The sequence below is a fragment of the Diabrotica virgifera genome, chromosome 2 (genome assembly GCF_917563875.1).
Source record: "Diabrotica virgifera virgifera chromosome 2, PGI_DIABVI_V3a".
NCBI lineage: Eukaryota > Metazoa > Arthropoda > Insecta > Coleoptera > Chrysomelidae > Diabrotica > Diabrotica virgifera.
In genome coordinates this window covers 9,110,241-9,135,064 of record NC_065444.1, presented here as the reverse complement: position 1 = coordinate 9,135,064, position 24,824 = coordinate 9,110,241, and the positions used below count along the sequence as shown (strand labels likewise).

The 24,824-nt window shown below is 32.5% G+C and overlaps 1 protein-coding gene across 1 annotated transcript in view; it reads left to right on the top strand.

The window, feature by feature from the left end:
- LOC114328633 (cell adhesion molecule Dscam2) overlaps positions 1-24,824 on the top strand; it is a 384,871-nt gene that overhangs the window by 194,199 nt on the left and 165,848 nt on the right. Inside the window, exon 4 of the mRNA XM_050644410.1 lies at positions 20,980-21,246. Coding sequence (XP_050500367.1) covers positions 20,980-21,246 — 267 coding nt within the window. The remainder of the gene's footprint in view (positions 1-20,979; positions 21,247-24,824) is intronic.

Below are 24,824 nucleotides of genomic sequence, written 5' to 3'. Positions count from 1 at the left end.
TGTATTGTTTGCTTGCTGTGTAGAGGTTGGAATTGGATGTTGTTGGGTCCAGATGAAGTGGTTAGATTTTAGATGTTGACCATTTGAATGTATTTAAGCCATTGTGGACTTTAAGACAGCTACAGTCTTTAATTTATTGTACGTAGTAGTTGTGGCATCGTCGACGATGTAGATCAGGATCCCTCCCGAGAAGGGGGAACAGAAATTACTATTAAATTCGGTATTACAGACATCAAAGATTTTCAAAGCTCCTTGTAATATTTTCCAAAATAACAATTATTACTGAATAAAATAGTAAATTGGCAAGGATCAAGTGAATATAATTATTATTTTTTTTTTTTCTTTGGAGTTGTATGACTACGGGCCCTTCAAGGCTCATTCGCCGATTCACCAATTTTGCTCATTTATTTTACAATATATTTTCCCATACCTATCTACTTAACATTTTCTATCCTACTTATTCTACATAAAATATGTAATTAGATCAATTAGAGAAATATTTTACATGCATGTATCTAGGATTAATCAAATAAGAATAAACGTGGTTTTGCAGAGAACTGAGATTATGTTTCAAAACAGTAGAAAAATCTATGAAAAAAAAACTTATGAAGTTTGGTTAAAGTTTAGTACTAATAATACTTATTCCAAACTATTATAGACGTTTAAATGAATTTTGCAGGGAATCGTGAACTTAGATGTAGATAAAAATTATAGAAACACTAAGTCATTTCCATTTTAAAACCAAACTCACTTGACAGAATGGTAAGGGAAGCTGTTGATAAGAAAGGAAACAACGTCAACTATTTTTTGAGGAAAAACAGTCAATCTAAACAAGAAATTAAGACATTAATACATTCATTAGAAATTGGAATAAAAAAATTAATTAAACATAAATTACCCCCTCTGTGGCTCAGTGATAAGAGCGCCTACCTTTGGATCGAAAGGTCCGAATGGTCGTGGGTTCGAATCTCACCAGGGTCAGATATTTTTCATTTATTATAAATTAGTAAATGAAAATAGTTTCTGTCCTTGTGGGATCGGTACTCACCGGATGGACCGCAGACGTTCGGATACAATTAGCGTCTCTTTGCAAAACCAAGACGTCGACTTTGCAAAGTAACAAGACACTTATTCAACACACATACTACACATAACACTGGGTACCTGACTGCAAAAATTCACCGTACCTACCATGCCAATGACCATTAGTTGTCGATGCATTAGCTAAATAAAAAAAATATAAATTATGAAGATATGACATTACAAGTATTTATATGATAATACAGCATCACAAGTAAAAACAGAAGAAAAACCAGAAAAGATAGAATTACATAGAGAATAAAACAGAAAAGATAGCATTGTAGGAATCTTACTGTAATATTATTACAGTAAGATTCCTACAATGTTATCTTTTCTCAATAACAATTCAGAATATTTTTAACGGATTTTTTCTAAAACTTAATTTTAATTGAAAGGGTACCATCAATTTTATAATTTTATCTTAACCTTTAAGTGATACTATACTAGCTCTAGCTACTATACAATTCTCACATAATTATTATCATAATTCAAGCTCTAACGTTCAAGCTATTGTTGGCTACAACTTGCCTCATATAATTGTTCATATTTCTCATCCTACGTAAATTATAAGCAGTATTTAGTCCTCCAGTTTCTCCCTTTAGGTAGTGAATAACTTGGGTAACATGTGGCTGTAATGAGCTTGATACAAATCGTCTAACCAAAGCCATTCAGTTTGATCAAGGGAATCTGGTTTTCATTACATTAAGTATGAATGAGTTCGGTTCTATCCTATGAATTCACGAGTATTCTGTAACGGATAACACACAAACACACTTTAGAATTACATACACGTCATACAGGTAGAATATTGTGTGTCAAAGTAAGAATGGAAATCGATACGGTAATATACGCAAATATTTCAGACCTGTATCGTTTTGGTAGTAAATACGAATATTCTGATACGTATACAGGGTGTTTGGTAAAGAATGGACTATAGCTTAACCTTAAATTCCTGAGGTTAAAATAGGTCGATTTAAGCTAACTTACCTTAGTACAAAAGTTGATAATAATCGAAATACAGGGTGTCAAAGTTAAACTTTTATTTTATTTATTTCTGAATATTTATTTCCTAACAGGCAGGGAACAACACGAAATTTGGTATGTAGTGCTGGTAGTGTATACCCTACTCAATTATGTTAAACAGACGTTTCTGGCTGCTACCAGAGGAATACGACAGGACAACGTGAATTTTTGACCCTTCCCAAATTCTACGCCACTGGCGGAATTGCTATTTTAGTGCAATTTTTGAAGTTATACTTCTTTAGGTACAAGGGTGAATTTTTACATTCCCTGGCCCATGCGCACACCGACAGTATGTTGTTAGTTGCTAAATCATCCAAGTTATGTACGAGTATGTATCAGCGCAACTAAGGTTTGAAAATAATATATTAGTGTTTTTAGTAAATATATTTATTATAATTTTTGTATTTTTGGATTTGTCTTCCTTGGGAGTAAAATAATAAATATTTTAAACATTTTTATATGTAAAACTTCACTTGATCTATTTGTCACCGTCGTTTGTAATTACGTCCCAGAAGCCGTAAAAATTGGTAGTAGTCCAGGGTTCATCTGTTTTGAGATGGACGTTGAGAACTGACTCAAATTTTTTTGCAGAAATTGCTTAAAAATAACTCAGCTAATAATATTTGTGTTATCCTCCCACTCAAAATGGTCCGGAACATTGTTTAAATAATCAAAATGTCAAAATATGAAGGAAAAATTCGATTTTTGTATTGGTTTTTTGAATATAACTTTAAAACTGTTCATTTCTGAGAAAAGTTGTACTGATATAAAAGTTGTGTAATTAAATTTCCTACAACATAGAATTGGTTAAAAATTTAAAAAATAGTCACCCTTGTTGCAAAATAGCAATACTTGCGAAAAACCCATACAAAAACAAGTATTCGAATTTTACGTTTTTTAACCATTTATGCTACACTTAGGACCTTCATATTTTACCCAGAAAAACTTTATGATGTAGTAAAACAATACTGTAAATTTCATTAAGATCGGTTTAACAGATTTCGCAAAATAAATTTTGAATCCAGCTTTCGCAAAAAAAATTTATTTTTTAAAAATGTTGCAGGACTGAAAATAAAGCAGATAGGAAGTTGAATTTTTTTTTGCTTATAGAAGTCTACTGTACCTTTCATTTGCAATTTGCAAAATTCAAATCGAGTAATTATCACGGCGTCAGGAAATTTTTTAAATAAACATTAATTTTTGGTGCTACGCGCAGGACAGCGGTGTTCGATTCACACAAGTTGATTTCCACCAAAATTTCTTCTAATCTTTATCTAATATATTATTTTCTTACTCTATATTTTGTTTTATTTTAATATTTTAATTCCACAAAACTCAAACTAATTATATTATTGTTTGTGAAATATTGTTTAAACAATTGCATATGTTTAAAAATAATAAACTTTTATTCTCTAAGTTAAAATATATGAACAAAGAAAGTTTTTGCAAAAAAAAGTGTTATTTCAAAGGATAGAGTATGTGTTTTTATTTTGCAATAAACAAATTTATTTATTTATATCGAAGTGTAATAAAAATTCAAATGTATCAATCATTATCAAAGGTCATTGAAATGCCCAATCGGAGCAAACTATCCGTTGTCCTGCGCGTAGCACCAATATAATTAATGTTTATTTAAAAAAATTCCTGACGCCGTGGCAGTTAATCGATTTTAATTTTGCAGATTGCAAATAAAAGATACAGTACACTTCTATACGAAAAAAAAAATTTCAACTGGCTATCTGCTTTATTTTCAGTCCTGTAACAATTTACAAAAACGATTTTTTTTGCGAAAGCTGGATTGCAAAATTTATTTTGCAAAATCTATTGAACCGATCCTAATGAAATTTACAGTATTGTTTTACTGTATCATAAAGTTTTTCTGGGTGAAATATGAAGGTCCTAGGTGTAGCATAAATGGTTAGAAAACGTAAAATGCGAATACTTGTTTTTGTATAGTTTTTTCGCAATTATTGCTTTTTTGCAACAAGGGTGAATATTTTTTAAATTTTTAACCAATTTTATATTGTAGGAAATTTAATTATGCAACTTTTATGTCAGTACAACTTTTTTCGGAAATGAACACTTTTAAAGTTATAATCAAAAAACGAAGAAAAAAATCGAATTTTTCCTTCATTTTTTGACATTTTGATTATTTAAACAATGTTCCGGACCTTCTTGAGAGGGAGGATAACTCAAATATTATTATTAGAGTTATTTTCAAGCAACTTCTGCAAAAAAATTTGAGTCACCTCTCAACGTCCAAATGTACTAATATTTTTACAAATCCGCCCTGGTCTATAGAGCATTTGACTACATAACGCGAAGGTCCCGGGTTCAAATCCTGACACGGACGATTGTTATCCTTTTTTTATAATCTTTGGTGTTGTTAATAAAATTTTTTTGAAAGCGGTAATATCAAAATTAGTTTATTAATTAAATAAAATACAAATAAACTTTTAAGTATCTTTATTTCGTTGAAATCAGATAATAGAAGTATAACTTCTTACGTGCGTACAAAGTACACACACATTCTTTTTTTAGTCTCCAATACTTTCTATAAACATACTCTTTATTTGTAACGATAAAGCCAATAGTTTTCGAGATATTTGAAGCTAAAAAGGAAGGAGCATAATACATTAATCAAAATAAGTGTGCCTTTTCACGGCGGCTGTCCGGCTTCCATCTCCGTTGCGAAATTTGTCGAACTGGACTACAAACTGCTGTTTGATCCAACAAATTCTCCAGATTTGAACCTGTATGATTTCTTTTTGTTTCCAAACTTGAAAATTCACGCGCCGGTCAAAAATTTAAGTCGAATAAAGAGTTCATCACCGCCACGGAAGCCTACTTTGTAGACCCCGGGAAAAGGTATGTTTTAGACGGGTTAATGAAGGTGGGGAATCGTTAGGTCAATTGTAGCGAGCTATAACGAGAATAAGTTCAAAGATAAATCGACACTTTTCCAAAATCATCGGTTTTCTTTTGACGGCTAAATACTTATAGGACCGCCCAAGTATACCTGCTTAAAGAATTTTTGTAGCTGCTGCTCAAAGTATTCTTTTACCAGATTTTGCACCCCTTCGTCCTACTGACAACGATTATGTTTTAGTGCCATTTTCAGTGATCCAAAGGTGTGAAAATCACTAGGCGATAAATCGGGACTATAGGGTGGATGCTGTAATATCCTCCACCTCTTTCGTTGTGGATTGTCTTTCACTAGTTTGGCAACATGAGGCTGATCATTGTCATGCAGAAGAATGACATCATATGAGAAGAGAACTTATCTGGATAGTTTTGTCTTATTGCTTGATGGCAAGATAAATATTATATAGTGATGACATTTAGATTCGTCGCCAGTAATTATTGACGAGAAAAGTCATTACCGTTTTGCTTGTATTTCGTGAGATGTTGCAAAGAATAAATTATATTTTTGTACCTCTATTAACCTTTATGTAACCATTTAACCTTAATTTAACATTTTCGAAGTAGAAGGCGATCTGACTTTATTGTTATTTAACTACTAAGTGTTTTTAAAATCATTTTCCTTTGCTTCATCCATCTTTATTTTAAGAAGCTTAATATTTTGGAATACCTACTTTTTAAATGTAAATCCATATTCTAAATTGATTTTAGGAATAAATTAGGCCTCCGAAACAGAACCATCGACGCAAATTGACAAAGCAACGAGCTCCAATTTTAAAAATTCATTTGAATGGAAACGTTTCACAGATCCAGACGATAAAAGCACACATCAGTTGATAATACATACATTCAAATGTCAGTTTTGTCTACACGCCCACTCTGTTTTGTGTCGCACTGATTTCGATATTTAATAAAAAAAACATTCAAGTAATGTATCAAGATAAAAATAAACATGTATTTTCTCGTGTATATGAGAATATTATAAAGTGTGAGCTTAAAGTATGGAAAAAAGCTATGACTGATAATAAGCTGAATAATGCTGATATCTATGATACACACCGTATGATATACAAGAATAAAAAACCGCTAAACGCCGTAAAAATGGGTGGCGCATACAATATTCCAGCTACAAAACATCTGATATGAATATTATGTGGCGCGAAAACGTATTTTCATTTTGATGCAAAATAAAATTCTAGTTTTATTTTAAAAGATATTTTCATAATATTTGCTCAATTTGAAGTAAAACGCGCCATAAAAGAGTAACTTTGATACAGTTTGAATTTTGAAGCTCTTTTGTGGCGCGTTTACAGTCAAACCCGCTTATTGGAGTAGCCTTTGTGCAAGGCAAAAATATTCTTATAACCGGGATATTCTAATAACCGATCATTGGTGGCTAGTCGAAATAAGTATTACGTAATAATATTATTTACATACTATGCCAATGTGTAGTTTTACATACTATGCCAATATGTAGTTTTATTACATACTATGCCGATATGTATATCATGTATGTACCTACATAATCAGTGTATGTAAATGGTTTTAGGTCTTTTTACGTCAATAATACAGTAGTGTAACTAGTACTTATCTATGTATGTGTTAAATACCAAATTACATTACATGTATGTGAATGAATACACTAGGTAATTAAAATTAAATGTATGCAATATGTAGATATGTAAATATTTTCTTATTAAAATGCATATATAACAAAATTACTTTTTTTTTTCTTGAGAAATTATTGGTAATTATAACTTTTTCGTTGTTAATCCGTGTGGTCATCCTTAATCCTTAATCCATCCGTTGAATAGAAGTTTTATTGGCGTCAAGAAATGGATTGTTACATTCTTGTTCTTTTCCCTTCTTTTAGAATTTAACAAAGCCATAATTCACATCTTGTAAACAAGTAGGTACTCTCTGAGTGAATTCTAAATAAACTGCTTCTAACAATTTTATAACAGGCAACAGTGCCTTTGTGTAGACAAATTAAAAATTATTTTATGACCCATGCATTTGTCGGCCATGCTGCCCATGCTAAAGATCGAATTGGTATTCGTAACAAAGTAATAAATATTTATTACCCTAATAATATCTAATCCAGCACTACAGGCCGTTGACGACAAACCATAATACCAAACATAATTTAAATTTTTAGTAAATTGTAAAAAAAAATATTCTTTGACCTGCAAAATATGCTAATAAGCGGTATTATCTAGGTAGATCCTATTCCAATAAACAGATAAATTTATTAAGGAGTAAATCAAAATGTTTTGGGAACTTGAATTTATATTCCATAAACCGGGATATTCCTATAAGAGGGATTCTAATAAGCGGGTTCGACTGTACTTCAAATTTAGCAAATATTATGAAAAAATATTTTAAAATAAATCTAGAATTTTATTTTGCATCAAAATTAGAATGCATTTTCGCGCTACATAATATTCATATCAGATCTTTTGTAGCTGGAATATTGTATGCGCCACTCATTTTTACGACGTTTAGCGGTTTTTATACAGTGGAACCTCGATAGCTCGGATTAATCGGGACCGCGGCCGATCCGGGTTATCGAAAATCCGGGTTAGCCGGAGGGCATGGTAAAAATTAATAAAATACGGTATACTTATAGATAAAGTCCGTTATAATTAAAATAACATAAAATATATATGCACAGTACACATCTAACTTACCTATTATAGTTGTATAGAGTATAGTATAGACAGTATAGAGCAGGGGTGACCAAACTGCGGCTCGCGAGCCACATGCGGCTCTTTGAAGGATTACTTGTGGCTCTCGATTGTACCCGAGTTATTTTTCAATTTTGTATTAGATATGATTTAAAAAAAATTTTATCGTTCCATATGGGTTTCAAAATGTCTTTTAACTTACTGACAACAAACATGAAAGACTTTGTAACAAATTCCATTTCCATCCAAGATAAGAATGATATATGACAGATCGAAAACTGCGCTAACGAACATTACATAAGAGTGGCGCAATATAAAAGTCAGTAATCAACCGAATCCAGACCTATTTTTGTATACTTAACTCTTGCTACGGATATAATTATTTGTAATTTGGATTAGGTACACAGTTTACATTTTAGTCATTTTTCCCGACTTAAAAAAATTGTTACAATATTGTAACTAGAAAAACTTAACGAGTATATAAAAAAGCCGGAAGGAATATTGACCGAACTCCAAAATAGATTTCAAGACTTAAAATATGTTAAATCGTCTTTTCATTTTGTTCAGAATTCATTTGAAATGAACATAGTTCATAAAGTGAATTTTTTATTATTACCAAATATGACCCAAACAATATCTGGAGAATTAAAATTAATAGAGACGCAAAAAGATCAAGCTCGAAAATAAAACTATAAGTCGACGCAGAATACCAAATTTTGTAAATTTGTACCAAAATTCAAGTAGATACCCTAAAAAAGGATGCTTGTCGAATTATTTCCATATTAGGAACAATGTACTTGTGCGGACCATTTTATTCCATTTTATAATTCGTAAAAACCTAACACCTGTCAGTATTAACTAACCAGCATCTAAAAGAATTACTGAGAAGTACAGCCACATATTAATCGCCAAATTGTAAAGAATTATCAAAAGAAGGAAAACAAAAATGTAATTAAGTTTTAATATTTCGTAATTTTATTTCGGTTTTCAGTAAGTAAAAGTTCTGTTAAAAAAATTGTAAGTACCTTCTTTACATACTTTTTGAATACATATTTGATTGCGGCTCGCGAAAAACTTCAACTTGTGAAAAGTGGCTCGGACTATTAAGGAGCTTGGCCATCCCTGGTATAGAGTATTGTTCATTTCTAGGTAAAAAAACTCAGTCAGTTTCGGTTGTGTCAATTTCGTCTGCCATCGGAACAATGTTATGTTATTTAAGAACAGTGTCTCTTTCATTGTTTAAAAGACCATGGTTTAAAAAATAATTTTTTAAAAGACAGTTGGAAATAAATAATGAATAACAGGTGTCTGTTGTTTGCGATAGCCCCAGATAATTAACATCGCTCTGCCGCCACCGCCGTGTGCCATGAGTCATTTTTGCTATCGTATAGTTCAAATTACACAAATACCCATAATCTCTCAAATATTATGGTGGAGCGAAGTTGTATCAATGAAACTCGATATTTTTAAGACATTCCAGAAGAGGCTACAGATAAAATGTTTTAACATGATATATACATTTTTATTCTTGAAATGTTTGTCTGATGAAAATCGGTCTGGGTTAGCCGGACTTCCGTGTTATCGGGGGCCGACTTATCGAGGTTCTACTGTACTTATATCAGGAGTTTTTCAAAGTTATTTATAAATTAAATGTATGAAGTTGAATGTAATGTTCCTCGATTACGCCTTAAGCTTTATGAATGGTCGCCTTTGTCGCATTATCTCCCAAAAATGATCTAGTGTCCATCGAATGTACACTAGATTTTTTTCTATTCGAAATAGATTGAAAAAAAATATTGGGATGGCCGGTAAATTAACTCGGATTGCTTCTTGCCCGATAAAATTTAGCGTCGTAACCACTACAACTACATAAACAATTTCGGGGATAATTGTTCAGGGACTATTGTATCAACCGTCTCTCGCCGTCCGTACTACTTCATTAGTTGTCATTCAGCTGATGTGGTCATTCCATTCTATTTTTCTGTTTCTTACCCAGTTAATAATGTTATTCACCTTGCATCTCCGTCGTATATCTGTACTTCTAGCACCCATCGAGTCTTACCATCGATTTTTCGGGTTTTCATCTCCGCTGTTTTTAGCATTCATTTTGTTCTCTATGCATCAGGTCGTGTTTCTGTCGCGTATGTCAATATTGGTCTGACGACTGTTTTGTAAATTCTGCCTTTCATAGCTTTTTCGATATTTTTCTGTGTGTGTATGTGTATGTGTGTGTGAAAAGATAGCTTGGATGCCATCTTTAGCCACAGATTTTTCTTTTATTTTTAACTTAATCTATTAGTTTTGCTATATTTATACCTATTTCAATTAAATGATTATATTTGTTTCTTTCAAGTAGTTTATTAGTAATTTAATTATTTTCATTTCATGACAACTTAGTGGATATTCTATACTATACTCCGTCTACCGAACAGACGGAGTAATCAAGTGAATAAATCATAATATTTCTTCAAAATACCTTAATTCACGGCCTTGTACACAATGCCAATAACACCAATTACCGAATACAGTAGAGCGTCGATAATCCGAACTAATTCATACAGAGGTAGTTCGGATTATCAAATTGTTCGGATTATCGAACATATGTTCAAAATACACACAAAGCTCATTAACATAGTACATATGTACATACGTTTTAGTTACAAGGAATAAAACACCTGCATAATAAACAAATATATATTGTATGTATTTCTGCATAAACAAAACAAAAATCCGCGGTCATATTTTGCCCATATTGTCATAAATCCAAAAATTCGGTCCGCGGTCATATTTTTTAATTATATAATTTTTGTTTGCGTTCGGATTAGCGAACGTTCGGATTACCAGGGTTCAGATTATCGACGCTCTACTGTACCTTGTTATCGGTATTGTGTAGAAGGCCGTGCGTTAAGGTATTTTGAAGAAATATTGTGATTTATTCACGTGATTACTCCGTCTGTTGGGTAGACGGAGTATAACTGGAAAATACACTTGTACTTGTCGTAGATTTATTAATTGGTCTGTAGATAATATAGAAAATATAAGATAGATAATAATACATTTGGTCTATATATCTCTCGTTAATTTTTTATTCAAAGAAAATATGATTTATTACAATAGCAAACTGATGAATTAACTATTGCTAATTTGTGCAGATGTGCCTCATATGTTCCTGTCTAGCATTTAATCTCACGATAGTAGATAGAAATATCGCGCTTTGGCAGGTTATACTTAAATTCGATATTTTTATTTCTCCATATTATTTCATTCGGGCAACCTGCGGCTCTGTTTGCTATATTCTCTTGATTTTGAGCTTTTTCTGTTTCGAGCTTTCCGTAGATAGATAGTGTGATGCCTAGATATTTAAACTGCATCACTTGATCTATTATCTGACCCTCCAGCTCTGCTTTACCTCTTAGTAGATTGTAGTTTCATAACGTTAAAAATATTTTATACATAACAAAATACCAAAATAAGCGCTAAAACTTATGTGCCACCCTTATTCACATAAGAATAGAAAAATATTAAACATATAAGGTACTCGTATATCTCTGTATAAAAATGAAAATATGAAAGAGTTTAGGACTCATCATTTTTATATGAAACTTTCGACGGAAAATATAACCGCTTTGGATTGGTCTTTTTAAGTTTAAGAAGATTCTTAAGGTAAAGTGGAAATATAAAATTTACGAATCCTTTGATAATTTAATTTTAGCTGTAGTCCTTGTCCAAATTTGGCTCGTGCTATATAATCATTATTTTCAAAGAAAGTGCCGCATTAAAAAATTTATAACCGCTTCAAGCCTGCCATCGTTATTTATATTTCTCTATCTAAACTTCAAGATCCTTGTCAAAGGTAAAAGAAACTTTTCTATGGCTCTCAACGAGAACTTCAAACTTTAACTCATTTTGAAACGTTTAATTTATTGATTTCAAGAAAAGTATTCAACAAGAAAAGTCATAATAACAATTATTAAAATTCATTGTAATATGCGTTACATGTTACATTTCTCTTGCCGTTTCGATTTCCATTCTGGAAATCATTTTCAAAATTGATTTCCACAATATGGTGGAGAATGTAGATGATGTGATTAATTTGGCCTCAAGAATCAGAAGCAAACATTTGATGAATATTAACCATAAAAAAGGATCAATAAATTTCACGTTATTTATATAGTCAGCCCCTTTTATATATACCTTTTTCAACGTAACTGAAGTTTATTAGTCTATTCACCTCTGTTCTTTAGCATCTTATCGAGTGTCAAATTTCTGTTGGTAGGCCACAAAAATCGTGCTTCATTTCTTTCGAAAAACGTTCCCTGTGATCATTTTTAAATATTTTTATAATGCGTGTATTTTGCTTCTTCTTATCCTATATTAATTGCCATTACTTAAAATATATATTAGATTTTTTCTTTTCTACTGTGTAGAATCCGTTTCGCACTGGGAAGGGTTTAGTTTTGTTTTTTGATGAAAAAAATTATTTTTCAAAATCCTTGCAAAATTATACAAAAAAATCACGTAGTGATGATTTTATCATGGGCCTAATCCTAAAAAAATAAAACTGCAGGGGGTAAAAGGCTAATACTGTATATTTTCAAAGCTATTATAAAAATTATAATTATTGCTGTCATGTGAAAAGTGGCTAGAATAATAATTAGGTATGGTGCCAAATCCTGACATAGGACATAGACCCGTAGGAGGTGCCCGATAAATTTTCCTCCATTTCTTGCGAACCTTTTTGAAAACATCCTTGTGTTTTTAATCGGAGCTTTTATCTTGGAAAATAAATTAATACCAAACTACCAAAGAAAACAAAGTTTATGGTTATTAGTAAACAGGCAACAGTAAATAATGATAACTGTAACGTAACAATTGGTAATGATTTAATTGAATGGGTAGGTTATCTTGTATATCTGGGTACTCATATTAATGAAAGCTGGAACCCTATTACGGAAATAAAAAGTAGAATTGCCAAAACAAGAATAAGTTTTATGAAATTATTTAAGAAAATCCTTTGCAGTCATGATTTCAATTTGGAACTTCGCATAAGAATGGTTCGATGTTATATATTCCCAGTACTACTTTACGCGGTTGAAGCATCGAACCTGACAGAATTGCTTTTAGAAAACCTAGAAGCGTTTAAGATGTGGGTCTACCGCCGTGTTCTCAAGATCAGTTGGGTAGAAAGAGTCACAAACGAGAGGGTTTTGCAGTGAAGTAGTGAACAGGGTTAAAACGCGTAAATTTTATACTTTGGTTATACAGTGCGTCCATAAAGTAACGCATAAATTCGTTATTTCGTAAACCGGCAACTTTAAGGAAAAATCCCGAAACAGGTCGATTTTTATTTTTAAATTACGATTTTTTGCATATATATCATACTAATGTCGTCCTCCATCTGGGCGTGATGACGTAATCGATTATTTTTTTTAAATGGGAACAGGGTTCATGTGATAGCTCATTTGAAAGGGTATTCAATTCTCTATCCAATAATATAAACATTAATATAATTATTTATACAGGAGGGACCGCAGACGTTCGGATACAATTAGCGTCTCTTTGCAAAGACAATGACGTCGACTTTGCAAAGTAACAAGACACTTACTCAACACACACACTACACATGACACTAGGTACCTAACTGTTCAAAATTACCGTACCTACCATGCCAATGGCCATTAGTTGTCGAGGCATTAGCTAAATAAAAAAAAAATTATTTATACAGGGTGTTCAAAAAACATTTTTTTGATTAAAATAAGTCAGACAAAAAAAAAGAATATATGTAATTTATTTTAATTCAAAATGCATTTTACTACTGTCAGTAAAGAGAAAAAATTTTTACTTGACAAATAAACATTGATTTTAGTTTAAACGAAATGTTCAAACTGCCAAGAGACAGGTGGGTGGCAGCTTTAATATTGAGTTTAAGCGAAAAACAATATTTATTTGTCAAATAAACATTTCTTTCCTGTTTTCTGAGAACAGTAAAACGTATTTTGAATTAAATAAATTACATACAGTCTTCTTTTTGTCTCAATTATTTTAATTAAAAAAATGTTTTTTTTTAACATCTTGTATAAATAAATATGTTAATGTTTATATTAGTGAATAGAGAATTGAATACACTTTCAAATGAGCTATCACATGACCCCTATTTTCATTAAAAAAAACATCGATTTCGTCATCATGCCTAGATGGATGACGTCACTATTATCGTATATATGCCAAAAAATCTGAATTTAAAAAGAAAAATCGACCTGTTTTGGGATTTTTCCTTAATATTGCCGGTTTACGAAATAATGAATTTATGCGTTACTATATGGACGCACTGTATAATGCGTCACACAGAAAAATATGGCATACTTCACCTTGTTATGCAAGTTAAAATAATGGGAAAAAGAAGTGTGGGTCGTCGTAAAACTTCTTGGCTTAAAACCCTACGCCAATGGTTTGGAAAAACTACATAGTACTGAACTATTTCATGCGGCTGTAAATAAGACAAATTCGGAGAGCCCTAAGAAATTCGGAAAGAAGAAAGATAGACGCCACTGAAATGTTCTGTTGGAGACATATGCTACGAATTCCTTGGACCGACCATAGGACAAATAATTCAATTTTAAATGAGCTAAAAGTTAGCCAACAACTCTTCAGTAAAGTCAATCTTCAACAATTAAAATACTTTGGACATGTTATGAGAGCCAACATAGAATTTAATGACTCATTATACAAGGAACGGTGAAAGACCGGAGATCACGAGGAAGTTCCCAAACAAGATGGATCGATCAAATTACAGAAATATGCAAAAAACCTATGCCTCAATTATAAGAAATGACCAGAGAGAGAGAGATCTTTGGAGACGGACAATACACGACATCACGTCGACCACTACACACTAGGGTGGATCGATTATCGCAATATTTTAAAAAAATTGACACATTGATTTGGAATACCCACCAAAAGTTTCCTTTAGTAACGACAATAAAAAAGTGTTATTACGACTTTTGGATAAAATTACATCTTCTGTCCTCTACAGGCTTTTGAAAAACGAAAAAAACAATTTTTTTGCATTATTAACAGAAGCCCGGTCTTGGCGGCTCCGGTTTGTTTAGTGTATTGGTACCATCTTCGGGGTGCGGGGGTGCTGCGACTTTGGACTTTCAAGAAACAAACTGAGAAGAGCAAGAGATCAATGAAGAAAAGGTTTTATGCAAAACTCCCCCGAAACTTTGAAGGCCATATATTTTGACGGAAGGAAAGATAAAACCTTCGTTATCCAAAATATTGAAGGCAAGCCCCACAGAAGAACCGCACTCGAAGAGGACGTTTCATTAGTTCAAGAGCCAGGCTCCATATTTTTAGGTCACGCAGTACCCCTTTCTGGATCGGCTCTAAGCATTTGTCAAAGTATTGTGAACTTTTTAGAGAGTTATAGGTATAATCTAGAAGAACTAGTGGTATTAGGATATAACGGAACATTGGTAAATACGGGAAAATAAAATGGTATAATTTTTCAACTAGAGTTAAAGTTAGGCCGTCGTTTACAAATATTTATCTGTCAGCTTCACGCTAATGAATTGCCTTTACGGCATCCTTTTCAAAAGCTTGACGGTCAAACTCAAAGTCCAAGAGCTTTTTCATGAACTATAGGAAATCAAATAGTGCATTGCAAAAATATGCCGGTTGTAAACTGTGACATTATTGACTGTGAGTTACCAGAAGTAGATTTAATTGACTTTAGTGTCGATCAGAAATATTTGTTTCAAATTTGTGTCGCAATTTCAACATGGGAATGTTCTGTGGATTTATTAAACCAAAGCCCTGGAAAGTTAAGGCATTCTCGATGGCTATCGTTGGCGAATCGCATTATAGGTCTTTATGTTAGCACTAAAAATCCAACATCAGAATTAAAGGAACTGACCAAATTTATTGTCACGGTATATGCTTCTTTATGGTTTCAGATCAAATGCAATTCATCATGTGTGAATGCATGTTTTACAAACAATTAAGCGTAGTCGATACTTAGAGCAAAATTTGAAAAGTTTTATAGACCTTGTAATTCAAAGAAATGCCTATTTTGTACATCCGGAAAATCTTCTGCTATGCATGCTGCATGACACTCGCCCGCATATAAGAGAGGCTTGCACTTCGTCGCATTCTCAATGCAAAAACTAAGGCCAATAATGATTCATCTAACATCCGACCTTTTATTATTCCACAAATTAATTTTGAAGCAGATGACTATATTGATTTTATTAATTGACAAAACAATAAAATAACTTGCCCTCCATTGCTTCAAGGTTTGAAAGTAGAGGATTTGAAAAATATTATTTTCGGATCTCCTGAGAAAATAATTGACATCGCTACATTTTCCTGTTACACCCAATCTGTAGAGAGAATCGTGAAGCTCGTAACTGAAGCATCTTCATCGGTTATTGGATCACAAAAAAGAGAAAATTTTATCAAGGCAAAAATTGATTCGCGCAAAGATATGCCAAAAGTTTAGTCCAAAAAAGACTACAAACAATAGATAATCAAAATTAAGGGGAGGGTAGGGGGTGGGTAGAAGAATAAATATGACATATTTAAAAAATATTTCAATTGGATGTAATTTTTATAATAATAACATGTACTTATTGCTTAACTTTTCAATTAAAATCATAAGTTCGTATTTTTTATTTTTTCAACCCCCGGTAGAGGGCAGAAGATGAAATTTTTTTGAAAAATCGCAAATAAAGGTTAGGTTTGTAATACCAACTGGCAACTTTTGCGCACTATTCCAAAACAGTTTTCGAAACTTCGATTTTTCGATCCACCCTACTACACACCCTTCTGGGGGTCAGGATTGAAGAGAGAGAAATAAGATGATGATTGTTAACATGCTGGGCAACATGAGAGCCAACGATCGACAAGCGGTCTCGGCACCTTATGAAGAAAAAGTGTATATTTTGACCTTTTTGCCTAAAAATGTAAACCATAAACATAAAAGTAAGCACTTAAAAGTTTTAAAAATGCTAACCATATTTTAATAAGTAGGTAGTGCCTTAAGTACTTCCATCTAGGTGATACAGCGACACGGACGTACGGTGTAAAGCGCGGTATTAAACTTAATAATAATAATCTATTTTCCTGTGACCTACTTTTTGCGGGTAAGTCACTTCGCTAAAAGCTCCCCAATGACGTTAATTATTTAGAGAAACCGACCTCACTTAAAAACTTTGCCCGGTAAACTTAAGAACATCCAGCTATTTATAATGAAAAAGGAAAACATTAACATGGATACGCTTTTCCTGCAGAAAAATTAATATTAATTAAATGCACACATTCAAATAAAAGGAAAAAGGAGTGCCACTGGAAAAATGAGAAAAGTATTTTAAATAATTCTATAGCGGAAAGAATTTTGAAATTTCAAACTAAAACCACTATGAATAAATCTACTAGGGCGACAAGGGATTACTTTTCATTAGGAATTAAATTATTAGATCTATATTTAATAATCTTTATTAACTTTTAGGAAATATGACAATATCAATGAGGTGAAAACAGATATAACAGAGAGGATTTTATTACAATGCCGTTCCTTCTCTTTACAAATATTTCGAAATAGTTATTTTTCTACGGCCGTGCTAAAAGAGCCACTTTCACCCACGCATTTCGTTTCCGAAAGTTGCACTTTCCCGCACGGCGTGCGTGAAAGTAAATTTTCCCGCACGACGTGCGGGAAAGTAAAATACCTTGTAATATGGCTTTATAATATATTATAATACATGCAATCAACTAATATTTAGATATTATTTACTAATTTATTTCAAATTTATCTTATTGCGTTCATGTTTTAATGAAATTAGCGCGATAATTCGATGAAATAAAATTATTTTGACATAATATTTAAAAGTCAGATCAGTAGACAATAACAATGCTTTTGAATCGTCGTCATGGAAACCAATATCGTCGTCATGGTAAGCAATTATATTGAAAGTTTGCTTTTGACAATCTTGTCAAATAATTAATTTGTGTGTTTTCACTCACGGTTCTTAGACATTACTACGATTGCCTAAATCGACTAACCAATAAACATTAAGGGTGAGATTACGTCACGAGAGTTTACTGTCATTTGAATCGTAATATGATTTTTTTCGAATCCTGAGAAAACCAAGTATTTTAGAAAAATTTAAACGCAGGATGCAAGATTACATTATTACCAAGGGCGGAAAGCCCCTTAGAATAAACAAGCAGATTCTATTGAATGAACTATTTGAAATTAAATATCACACTTCTCTTTTATTTTCAGCCCTGTAACTTATTAAAATAAACATTATAGAAGTTTTCAGGGTCTTTCAGCCCTCGGTAATAATGTAGTCTTTCATTCTGAGTTTAAATTTTTCAAAAATATTTATTAGTTTTCTCAGGATTCGAAAAAAATGAATACAATTAAAGCACATTGAGAATTTTGACATGCGTCAAAATTTTGCATTAACTCAATGTAAAATTCTGAACTGTTGAATTCCAGCTTCCCTAATAATTATTTTACATCAAAAGACATTAGAAACTATTTGTAGAGGATTGAAATCTGTATTGGAAATAACTGTTAAAATTGGTCTACGTAATTAAACATATTCCAAAATTTTGTAAAAATGTAATACATTTTAGTTTTCAGCCCAAACTTAGGCCACACACAGTGCAATAATGTTCACATTTTTGAACTGTCAATATTTTTATTTTATCATCTATTGTTTAAAAACAATACAGTTGATAAGATACCCTCAGTTGCGGAGAAAGGATTAATAATAAAGATTTTTTATTCAGTCAATGGTGTGAGCACTGTCAGTTAAATAGTAACGTGTGGCCTTACTTTTACACGCATATCTATTGTGGCAAATGTATCATATTTTTCAAAATTTTGGAATGCATTTAAATCGTAGAACAATTTTAACTTTTGATTTTAATACAGATTTTAATTCTCTACAAGTATTCTCTCATGACTTTTGATGTAAAGTAATTAGGGAAGCAGGAATTTAACAATTTAGAATTTTACATTGAGTTTCCTATGGCCCTTTTTACGATTTACCACCCGGTATAAGATAAAATGTGTACTATTTGTCTTATTATTTCATAATAACACAAATAATACACATATATACACAATAACACACATTCAATGATCGAAAATCATTTAAAAATATGGGAATGTAAATGTAAACTCTTGTGACGTAAAGTCAAAAATATAAGTCTCCCCACCACCGTCGGACAAGACAACCGTAATAAAGTCTAATAACCGTGGTTTTCACTACTATAGTATTTTTACTACAAAAACGTTATTACGTAGGTCAAAATTTTTGACGTAAGAGAACTGTCAAAACATTAGAATGTGACTTTTCATTATTGCTATGTTTATTATAAATACGGTAATAATGAAAAGTCACATTCTAATGTTTTGACAGTTCTCTTACGTCAAAAATTTTGACCTACGTAATAACGTTTTTGTAGTAAAAATACTATATATAAAAATTGATATAACTCTATTTTTGGTGCCTTTTTTTCAAACGTACGGCCCTAGAAAAAATATCGTTCCTAATTCATGCGAAAAGTGTCTTCCCCGCACTCGACTGCTTGCCCGAACTTCGCTATCGCGTTGTTCGGGTCAACGGCAGTCTCGTGCGTGAAAGTATCACTTTCCACACTAGTTAGGGAAATAACTATTTCCGGTGAAGACACTTTCCGCATGAGTTATGAACAATATTTTTTCTAGAGCCAAACGTTTGGAAAAAGCCACAAAAATAGAGTTTATATCAATTTTTATTTAGGAGTGAAAATATACAAATTAATTCTTTGACAAGGTTGTCGAAACCAAACTTTCAATATAATGGGTTACCACGACGACGATATTGGTTTCCCTAACGACGATTCAAAACCATTGTAATTGTTTACTGATCTGCCATTTAAATATTATGTCAAAATAATTTTATTTCATCGAATTATCGAGCTAATTTCATTAAAACATGAACACAATAAGATAAATTTGAAATAAATTAGTAAATAATATCTAAATATTAGTTTATTGCATGTATTATAATATATTATAATGCCATATTACAAGGTATTTTACTTTTCCGCACGCCGTGCGGGAAAATTTACTTTCACGCACGCCGTGAGGGAAAGTGCAACTTTCGGAAACGAAATTCGTGAGGGAAAGTGGCTCTTTTAGCACGGCCGTAGAAAAAATATTTTTTTATCAAAAAAATTAAAATGAACTGTCACTATCAGAACTGACCCAACAATATTAACGACAATTATATGACAAGAATAAACGATATACATGTTGGTATAAAACGAACAAAAAGGTCGGTTCTGATGGCGTATTCCTGTTCAGCGACTCAAAAAACCTCCAAGTAATCTGTTTGCATCAATTTAGTCCGATAACCCTTGAATCTCCAGATGACGTGCCTTAATAGTGACCTTGTGCACCAGGTGCTCCGGGGTCCGTTCTGATGGCGTAATCGTGTTCATCGACAGCAAAAAAACCCACCAGTAACAAAATCTGGCGTCTGGACAATTGTGTCGAAAGCACTTAGCTAGGGAAATAAATACATTTTAAATACTTTGACGTATTATTTTCTCACTTCCTTGGTTCAAACATTTAATAGTCTGGGAGGTAGTGTCAAATTTTACGATTATTGTAGCACGGATTATATGAATTTATTTTGGTAGATAGTACTTGTTTGATAACGAAAACGTCTGTCAGCTGGCGCGACTCCAGGGCTTTTAGGCGAGAAAAGATAAATTATGAAAGTAGATGGACAAACCCTACAACTTATATGAAAAATATTTATCTCCGTGCCTTGCATCGATAATGGCCTAGTGGTAACCTGGCTCCTGGCATTCACCCAGGAGAGTCGGGTTCGATTCCCGGCATCGGAAATTCTTTGTTTTTAAAATTGACATTTTGATTTGAAGAATAATAGCTTTTATTGTACTTTTTTATATTGTGTCGTATAAATTATAAAAACGTGATATTATAAAAAGTTCTTTTTTTATAAAACTGTAATTATTTTTATTATTAATTTTCCTGGTCTTTTTTCATTTTATGCCCCGGTTTTCGGCTAGCTGACACATCATTTATTAATAAACTTTGGCACAACTGACTATAGAAAAATAAACAGCCATGCTAAAATGCTCCGGTCAAACTTGACACTATCTTCCGGACTATAATTTATGATTAGGGATAAAAAAATTTAGATATGTCAAAACTAAATTAAAGTTTTTGTTTCAGTTGTTAAACAGAAGTATGATATACAAGTCCACGACGAGTATGTAATAGCTGGCAACACTGCCGTCCTCAAATGTAAAATACCAAACTACGTAGCCGAATACGTTATGGTTACGTCTTGGATTCAAGATGATTCTATTAATATCTATCCCAATACAGACATTGGGGGGAAATACGTCGTACTAGCAAACGGGGATCTCTACATCAGCAATGCCGGTCCTGGAGACGGTTACAAGAATTACGCTTGTCGTACTGTACATAAATTGACAGGTGAGTTTTTTAATCTATTATAAGCTAGCATACTATTTATAGATCACTGAAAATTTTATTTTTTTTTAAACCCTTATATAACATATAAGCTAGCGTAACGATGAGTGACATCTATAACATAATATACGTTGGGTAGCCAAACATATAATATAATGTTACTATATACTAATAATTAATCTCAGAGGGTTTACGGTTTTTTACAATGAAAATCACGATATTGGATAGAACAGTGTATTTCGTGTTTACCATACAAAAGTCGATCGCTAACTAAATAACAGCAAAAGCCAACATATTACTGTCTGTGTGTCCCATTCACTTCTGCAAACATTAAAATACAAACAAATTACTCGGACCACACAAATTAGGGCACTGTAGCCCTGTAGGTACCGGGCTCTCGGAATGCCATGTATCGGTGAGTGACAATACGCATCTCACAGCAACCCTCCAGAGGCGCAGAGTAACGGTTTGATCGGACTTACGGTTCCAGAGTTGCAACTGGAAGTACTGCTTTAAAGTCTCCGAAATAGTACAGGCGATATATTACTTGATGCGTCTTAGCAAAACAAGAATAAATATATACTTCCGGTTTTTATATGACTTCCGGTAAAAAGGTGTAACCAATAATGCCACATTATACTCGCAAAAATAGTACATGTGGTATATCAATCATCGTGAATTGAAAAGTCGAGCTCAAATATTTAGTTTAGGTTTTGATTTGGTATTGACTTCTATTTTATAAATCCTTTTAGAGCTATTTCTATTATGACTTTTATCTTTCCATCGTGATCTAACTGTGAGCTTATAATTATTGTTCCGAGGTATTTATACTTGTCAATCCTCTTTAGGGGTTTACCCTCCAATGTCAGATGTTTATTGTCAACAGGGTTTTTTGAAATCAACCTGTATTTGGTTTTATCTATATTCATTGTTAGTCTCATCTTTTTGCGTTCTCTGTTAATGATTTCTAGGAGAATTTGTAAATCGTCTGCCACGATTCTCTGCCATGATTGCGGTATCGTCTGTAAATCTTATGTTATTAATGATGGTTTTTCCAATACTTACACCTTCAGTTTTTTTTCCATAGTGCCTACTGAAATATTAGTTGGGAGTACACATTAAATAATTGTGGCGACAGCACGCATTCCTGTCTGACTCCTCTTTGAATTTCCACTTTGTTTGTCTCACTATCTTCCACTCGTACAACCGCTGTTTGATTGTACGATAGATTTTTTTGTGCATCTAGATCCAGTTTTTATAATACAGTGGAACCCTGATAAGTCGGTCTCCGATAACCCGGAAGTCCGGCTAACCCGGACCGATTTTTATCAGACAAAACAAACATTTTTTTACTTTGACTGAGTTTTTTACCCACAAATAAACAAAACTGTAGACAACTGTACGTAATTTAGATGTACATACTGTGCAAATATATTTCATGGTTTTGCAAGCATAATGTAGTTTATCTGTGTATACCGTATTTTATTAATTTTTTCCATATTTTCTAATAGTGCGGCAGATTCGTGAAACATTTTATAAGAATTGCACATTTAATGATACAAGCATATAATTTGGACCACACACTACACATACAAAGATTCAAATTTAGATATGAGGCCATCTCAGATTTCGTCTTTTACAAAAATGGCGGGCATTCAACATGAATTTGCCGCAAATAGGTACGTGTGAAGATACGTTATGCATTTATTAAATGGTAATTAACATAACTAAAAAGTTCAAAATCTTTCCTAAAAAATATTTTTACACTATTCTCAATGGCGGTATTACCTTTTGAAAAATTAATATATACAGGGTGAAAGAATTTAAAAAAACAACAACATATTTTTACATAAAAAAACAGTAAAAACAAAACTTCTGGTAAACATTGGTAATTAACATAACTTAAGAGTTCAAAATATTTCCTAAAAATATTTTTACGCTCTTTTCAACGCCGGTATTAACTTTTTGAAAAATTAATATATACAGGGTGAAATAATTGGTACAGAAACAACATGTTTTTATATAAAAATCAGGAAAAACACAACTTCTGGTAAATCGATTCTTCCTGTTCAAGATCTTGGTCTTACACATCAAAGAATCTATATACCAAATTTCGTTGAAATCGGACTTTTCGTTCAAAAGTTATCGTGCTATAAGTCACATATGTATAGTCTCCATTTTGCATGCCCGCCATTTTTGTAAAAGGTAAAATCTGAGGTGGCCTTTTATCTAAATTTGAACGTTGATGTGTGTAGTATATGTGGTCCAAATTATATGCTTCTACCATTAAATGCACAATAATTCTTATAATATTTGCACGAATTTACCACACATAGATACATGTGAAGATACGTTATGCATTTATTAAATGGTTATTAACATAACTAAAAAGTTCAAAACATTTTCAACAAAATATTTTTACGCTCTTTTCAATTGCGGTATTATCTTTTTGAAAAATTAGTATATACAGAGGGAAAAAAATTGAAAAAACATATTTTTACATAAACAACCAGTAAAAACACAGAATTCTGGTAAACCGATTCTTCCGGTTCACCACATCCCTCTTGTAAATAAAAAACCTATATACCAAATTTGGTTGAAATCGGACTTTTCGTTCAAAAGTTATGGTACTATTAAACACATAAGTATAGCCGCCATTTTGAACGCCCGCCATTTTTGTAAAAGGCAAAATCTGAGATGACCTCATATCTAAATTTGAACCTTTATATGTTTAGTATATGTGATCCAAATTATATGCTTGTATCATTAAATGTGCAATTGTTTCACATATCGGCCGCACTATAACCCAGATTTTCGATAACCCTGGTCGGTCGCAATCCCGATTAATCCGACTTATCGAGGTTCCACTGTACTTAGATCCCTACTTTATTTTTATTTTGGTATATAGGATGTTAAAGGGTATATGGTATAACAATAAAGACGTCTAGATATATTGCAGTATAAGAGGATAACGTGGTCCGTCATGACATAATTGCCGAAGTTTGAAGCCCAAAAACTTTCTCCGAAAATATTAAAAATAAAACCCAAAGTCCCGAGTCCCGTGGTTTTACCAAAGCGCCCTTGTTGCGTAGTGATGTCTCACAAAGGCCCTACTTATATTCCCTAAAACGTACTCTTCGGTATTTCCTTTAATCCCTGTCGGTACACGAGTCTAGGGTAAGTGCTCGTTTGCACTCCACTAGGACACAAAGGCTCTCCGTAATGGCCTGTCGTTTCCAGAACACACGACGGAACACTCCTTCTCCTTCTCCTCCTCAGCCTCCGACTCCCGACTCCCGTCGGTCAGAACTTTATGGAGGAGTTATTAAAAGAATACGACGCAACGTAACGCCAGACTAACTTACAACCGAACAGTACACAAGGAAACCTTTGTTGCTCGTATAAACACGAATAGATATATTATACCTAGTGTGTTTACCTCTATGTGTGTGGTTCTTTGTTCGTTATAGTATTTATTGTTATGATCTGCTTCTTATTAATTTTATATTAATTATTATTTATTTGATTAATTATTTAATTGTCGCAAATCATACAATAAAAATGAATAAAAAATCTCAGGG